At 44.7% G+C, this 6,825-nt stretch overlaps 1 protein-coding gene across 1 annotated transcript; it reads left to right on the plus strand.

Moving 5' to 3' along the window:
• Nucleotides 1-631: 631 nt before the first annotated feature.
• On the plus strand, nucleotides 632-6,391 carry BBBOND_0003400 (hypothetical protein, conserved; the record flags this gene model as incomplete). The annotated part of the gene is made up of 1 exon (XM_012915173.1): nucleotides 632-6,391. The coding sequence occupies one exon, from the start codon at nucleotides 632-634 to the stop codon at nucleotides 6,389-6,391; it is 5,760 nt and encodes a 1,919-aa protein (XP_012770627.1).
• Nucleotides 6,392-6,825: the final 434 nt, after the last annotated feature.

Here is a 6,825-nt window from a genome sequence, read left to right on the forward strand (position 1 = left end):
TCACGGCAGCGATGACATGGACACAGCAGCGATGACATGGTCACGGCAGCGATGACATGGTTACGGCAGCGATGACATGGACACGGCAGCGATGACATGGTCACGGCAGCGATGACATGGACACGGCAGCGATGACATGGTCACGGCAGCGATGACATGGTGATCAGAGTGGTATTTATCATCCACTCTACATCGCCCCTTTACCCACTCTACATCGCCCCTTTATCCACTCTACATCGCTCCCTAACCCACTCTACATCGCCCCTTTATCCACTCTACATCGCCCCTTTACCCACTCTGCATCGCCCCTTTATCCACTCTACATCGCTCCCTTATCCACTCCACATCGCTCCTTAACCCACTCTACATCGCCCCTTAACCCACTCTACATCGCTCCCTAACCCACTCTACATCGCCCCTTTTGTCCACTCTACATCGCTGCTTTATCCACTCCACATCGCCCCTTAACCCACTCTACATCGCTCCTTTACCCACTCTACATCGCCCCTTAACCCACTCTACATCGCTCCCTAACCCACTCTACATCGCCCCTTTATCCACTCTACATCGCCCCTTTATCCACTCTACTATACCGCTATGACCTCTTTAAACCATGATAATAACTTGTGCTATGTCACCCTTCACTTCCCTTCTGACTGAGTCCATCGACTGGTTGATCCAGGTTAGGTATGGGAATGGTGAAGGTGACCAAGGTCTTACCAAGTTGTCTCAAGCTTTGAAAAAGTTGATTGATGAGGCTATTGAGAAGGCTGAAAAGTCCCTAGAAGCCGAAAAATCTAAACTTGAATGCCCTGTTAAGTATAAGGGAAATGAGTCCACTTGCCAGTACTTTGGTAAACTACTCAACAATTCTAATGCATCTAAAGGTACTGCGAATTCTAATTCTATATCCGATGTAGATAAGAAAAATTATCAGAAATTCATTGATGACTGCAAATCTTCCCACTCCCGTAATCAGGACGCTGCTACTAAAAAAGCTTTGCAGGACATTGAGTCCAAGTTGTCTCAGGTTAACAAGCTTAAAGAGAGTCTTAAAGGATTGACTGAAGAAGAGAATTGTAAAAATCTTTTAGAAAACCTTTGTACTGGCCTCGAGACTTTCCTCGGCTTCAACTCTGCTTCCAAAGGCTACGATGGCCAGGGGATAGTGTACTCTAACCTGGACAGGCTGTGTGACGGGGTGATGGGATTTTTGAGTGGTGTGCTAAGTGCGGTGAAGGATGATGATGCGGTTAAAAAATATGATTTATATATTAAGAATGCCGATGAAAGATTAGCAAAACTTCTTAATAAACTCAAATCTTCAATAGGTAAGGGGTCTGCGGAATTTAGTACGCGGATTACAGAGGTGAGTCAGTGGTTGGAAAAATATTGGTCGCAGGTATGGAACTCAACAGGTACGGTAAATAAGAAGTTAAGCATGTTAATATATGACAAAATCGGTGACGAATATATGAAATCTGTTTCAGTCCATGACACGAACCCACTTAATGAGCAGTTGGCCAATTGGTCCCGTGTCGTTGAAAAAATTAACACCGAGGTGAAGGGCATTTCCAGTGACGTCAGGGAATTAGATTCGTCGTTAAAGCAAAAAATAAGTAATGAGATGAAGCTAATTATCAGCGGTGTTGTTTCGCTGGAGACGTCTCTAAAGGACAGGCCGTTTGTGAAGCAGGTGAATGAAGTTGATAGGCAGTTGAAGGAGCAGAAACAATATGTAGAAAAGACAATCAATGAGGGGAGTGAGAAGGTTCAAGAGAGCCTGAAACTGGAAAAAACCAAAATAACCCAATACATTGATATGAAGGGTGTTGAATTACAACGGAATTTTCACTCTCAATTTTGGAAGATATGCGACAAATTGGGGGGGTTACGAGATGAGAGGAAGACAAACTTTTCTGCATTAAAATCAAATATAAATGACGCTCAAAAGTTAATAGAGTCATATATTGCGCACTTCGACGATAGATATAGGCATGCGATATCGAGGAAATTTGAAAACATAAAATCGCAAGTGCAGTATGTTGATTCTGATAATACGATATTTGCCTATGAGAAACGTTCGCTTATACAACAGGAAGTTACGGAACTCAAGTCTGCGATAGATGCAATAGGTTCGGAGTTGCAGAGACATGTTTTGAGCCTTGGGGATAAAATTAGACAGGCAGAATCGTTGCGCGCAACGGCATTTGATAATATTAGTGAGGTGTATAATAAACTAGACACTTATAATCACGAAAAGAATAAGAGGGAGAAAACAAGGCTTGGTCAAGAAATTGATAAAATCAGCAGTTCCAACACCTTAATCAAGAATGGTCCAGATAGCGCACAAAAAGAGGTAGAAAAGTTAGTTACTGCAGTTACTGAGCAGGTTGGTCAGTTGGATGTGCAGATTCAAAAGGATCTTGACGAATTAAAACGAGGCATGAATATTGACATTTTGGCCTACGTCTCGGGGTTGGTGAGAAATATGATGGAGGCTGCCAAGGAGGCAAGTCCTGGGTCAGTGGGCAGTGGCGGTAATGGTATTAAGAAACTTTTAGAAAAGATTGGAACCGATTCAACATTTCAGAAGTTAAAAGCATGGATACAAACTCTAGGTGATGAAGAGAAGAAAAACTTAGAATCCGGCCTTTATGCTTTAAATGCTTACAGTAAGACGTCAACCAATGTATATTACGATACGCAAAATATCACGAAAGCTCTATATGAAGATATTAAGGAGTCAGTTGGAAGCGCATTTATGGGTGCGGATTCAGATTCTAAGCTAGTAAGAACACTCATGGGACAATATAGAGAGCACATTGAAAACGTCGGAAACAATACACTAAAAACAAAATTGGACGCCGTTAAGGGAGACGCATTAACGGCTATCAGGAGTATTATACGACCAGAGACCGGCACGATTGCGTTTTCCATATCACAAATTCAGTCGCAGCTGGAAGAACTTAGGACAAAATTGCATAATGACGTTATCAGAAAGCTCGATGAACTACGAAACAAACTGGGGAAAGATGCTCAAGATACCGGTGAATTAAGCCTCGGACAACTTAAAAACGAAATTAGCAATATACAAATGAATCAGATTACTAATGAAACTAGCAAAGTTCAAACACTTATGCAGGCAATACTTGGCAAAATAAGTATGCTTGAGAAGGCCCCTAAATTCGTTGACGAAAGAAAAAAAGAGGTTGAAGCGTTGATGGATGAGTTACGGTCTGAATTCGTGCAACTGCAGAACGATATGAATTACATTAGTGCTGTTGTAAACGCCGCCGATGTCACCTTAAGCAATGGCATTGATTCGGTTGGTGAGGCGCTTAAGGCAGCTGAACAGAACGCATATGACGTAATTTCTACGCTGCAGTCTGAGCTCAGTGATACAGTCCGACAAGCGTTCAACGATTTGCAACTATCCGTTTCTTACTTCAAATCCCAACTTCTCTCTGACGTCGACGCCTCATTCGCCAAAGTGTCCTATGAAGTCAAACAACTTTTCGCTAAACAAAAAAAAGCTGACCTGAGATCGCTACAAGCCTTGGTGTCGAGACAATTAAAAACCATTAAAATCATCATTGAAAAGGATTTATCGAGCGGAGTGAAGGGATTCTTAAAGACCATGGGAGACGTCTCGGTCGAGACTACAACCCTCACCGTTTCCCCCAAGAAGCTCAACGCATTGAAAGATAAAGATACCGTCGCTGCTCTGTCCACTGGCTTCCAGTCCCTCTTCATGATGCTTAAGGATTACATAAAGAAAGATATTACAAGGGTGCATAACGAGCATAAGAACGCTACTGATCCGGAGGGGAGCGAGGTGCTCTACACTGAAAAGCTGCTAAATGTCACGCTCTCACTCAGTGCCCTACTCTTAAACATCAAGAATAAAAATAGATACGATCATCGCGTCCCCGGGATGCTGGACGTATTGTCCGATACGATTGCTGGTCTCACTCCACAAGGCTTCGCCAAGCACACAACACCTGTTCTGGATTGCGTCACCAAAGGCGTTACTAATTTTGTCGGCGAACTGCAGAACGCGTACATATCCGTTTATGACGGTCAGGCATTCACGAGCGAGCTATGTCAAGTCATTGGACACGAATCTAACCCCCGGGAACCAAGGACGATATATGATCAGACTGACTACGGTCAGAAGTGCGCGAAAGTATTCTTGACTCTACTGGCGACGCTATTTAATGATTGTGAGAAGTTGAGGAAGATATGTCAAGAAACGCCATTTAATCACATATACAGATCTTACCCGAGATATGATAATAAGCTCGGAGATTTCTTCAGCTATCATGGATTCAGTGTTTCTATGTTTCGTGATTCGCATGAGGGCGAGTTGAGGAATAAGGCAAATTTCACTGGCACAGATATTCATGCGATGATCCACGAAAAAATTTTTGACGTTTCCGCAATTAACCTTTTGAAACAGTGGATGACTAAAAAGAACAAGGCAAGCGACGTAGCTTCTACTGATGCAGATAACATGAGTCTTCTCGACATACTTCAGTTCCTGTACGAGTGCCTTGAAACGTATTACCGTGTCTGCCACGTAACCAGTTCCTCAACCGGCAAACATCCATCGTCCGTCTACGATATGCTGCTTTGGCTGACCGGTCTAACCCATAATCGCGTGTACACAGATCTGGCACTTAACGGCTTTGAAGATTTATTTGAGAAGCCTAAGGACGATGATGCCGTTGAAGCTAATACGGAAGACGGTATAGCTGTTGGCGTTGAAAAAGAAGTATCGCTAGCAGCCTATCCTCACGATATCACGGTTCCAAGATTATCGGCCAGCCTTCGCGACGTCTGCGTCTATTCCGAAGAAATGCTTGTTGCCATCATGGGTCACGGCCATTCTGAAGGCCGTTACGCTTGCGATTTCAATACCAACCCGGACAAATTTGCGTATCCCAGCGACCCATCCAAGTGCTTGGACATGCTTTTTGAAATTTTGCTTAGACTTCAAGAGCAACTCTACTTGCTCTATATGCGCTGTCGGCGTACCAGAGATACGATGAGTTGGCGTGAGTGTTGGTATGGCCGTGGCGTCGGCGGTTCGTCATGGAAGTGCAATACCATGCAATGTCCTGAGCAAATCTCCAACCAAAGTGCTGACCAAAAGCATAAGCAAACATGTAACCAAAACTGCAACCAAACAGCTGAGTGCGGTATTAAGTCACCCTTGCAATCTTTCCTCGAAGACGGGCTTCCCGGTTTTCTGCCGCACCCGTACAGCAAAGCTGACTGCAAGATGACTTGCTCACTTGCTAACCACCGGGGCATACCGTGCAAAACACCGATGGGTTTTAGTGACATAAGCGTAATGGCGTCGCATACTAGTAAGGGTGAGCGAATCGTGGAAGCCCTTCGTGACGTCTGTGGTAGTAAGCATTCTCCTCTTAGCCAGCTCTGCAGTCTCCTGCTGTGTCTCCTAAACAGACCGCCGCAAACGCTCGGAGATATGTTCGCATTCTACTACAACTTCATCTCTAATTGGGGTGGAAAGGGGCGTGAGCATAAGAGTGATGCGTTCAACGGCGCGGTTAATGACGCCTATTTCGGGGCGGAGTATCAAGACTTCACCATTAAAAATGTATTCGGTTCACACATACACGACAAGAACAATCATCCCAAGGGTGACCTGTTTGGTTTGGTAGACTGTTACTCTGGTAAGGGTGACAGGACACCCAAAGGTTCTTGCGGTCCGTACATGAGGCCAATTAGCGGTGACATCCGCAACACATTTTCGAGCAAGCACGCCGGCACTTATCTTTCATGGATCGTCTACATCACAGAGACGTTTTATGACTTGCTTAAGAAATTATTCGAAGAATGCAACAAATGTTGCGGCGACGATAAACCGAAGTGCCGTACTGCACGGTGCTCACGAAATTGTAATTTCAATGGCAAGAAGCCAGACCCCAATCACGCCGATTCATGTGAGTCCATTGTCAAATGCAAGTTTACCAGGCCGACGCTGTACAAATATGGCTTCGTAAATGAAGACGCATTGATGCTTGCCGATAAGCCAACCAAACGCACGTGCAAAGATTTCTGCAAGGCCCTAAAAACTGTTCTCAGTGATAAAGTAGATGACGACGCGGCACTTGCAAAGTTGGTATATGTAACGATTCCAGAATTCCTATACCAGATCCGTTTCCCCTTCATGACCTTAACCCTTTCCCTCTGGCTCCTCTCTCTGTTGTACCTCATCCACATCATGGTCATCCGCCTCGACCTGCTCCACATCAAATCGCATTTGCACTCACCCTCATCACATCGTATCGCCGCTCAGTCACTACTTGCTGCTGCTCGCGTTAACAAGCTTAACAGGGTGTTTTATCTGCAACCATAATCGTACTCACGTGTTTACTATCTACACTCACCTAGCATATCACCTACTCACCTATACAACTAATTGTTGTCTAATGTTTTGAATCACTCATTAACCGTTGTACGTGATTGTGTAATAGTTAACTAAAGTGCTGAACAATGTGCTGACCAAAGTGCTGCCCAAAGTGTTGACCAAGGTGCTGACCAAGATGCTGACCAATGTGCTGACCAAAGTGGTGACCAATGTGCTGACCAAGGTGCTGACCAATGTGCTGACCAAGGTGCTGACCTATGTGCTGACCAACGTGGTGACCAATGTGCTGACCAACGTGATGACAGTAGATGGTTACGGCAGCGATGTCATGGTGACGGCAGCGATGACATGGTTACGGCAGCGATGACATGGTTACGGCAGCGATGACATGGTCACGGCAGCGATGTCATGGTGACGGCAGC

This window comes from Babesia bigemina, scaffold Bbigscaff_71030, assembly GCF_000981445.1.
Source record: "Babesia bigemina genome assembly Bbig001, scaffold Bbigscaff_71030".
Classification (NCBI taxonomy): domain Eukaryota; phylum Apicomplexa; class Aconoidasida; order Piroplasmida; family Babesiidae; genus Babesia; species Babesia bigemina.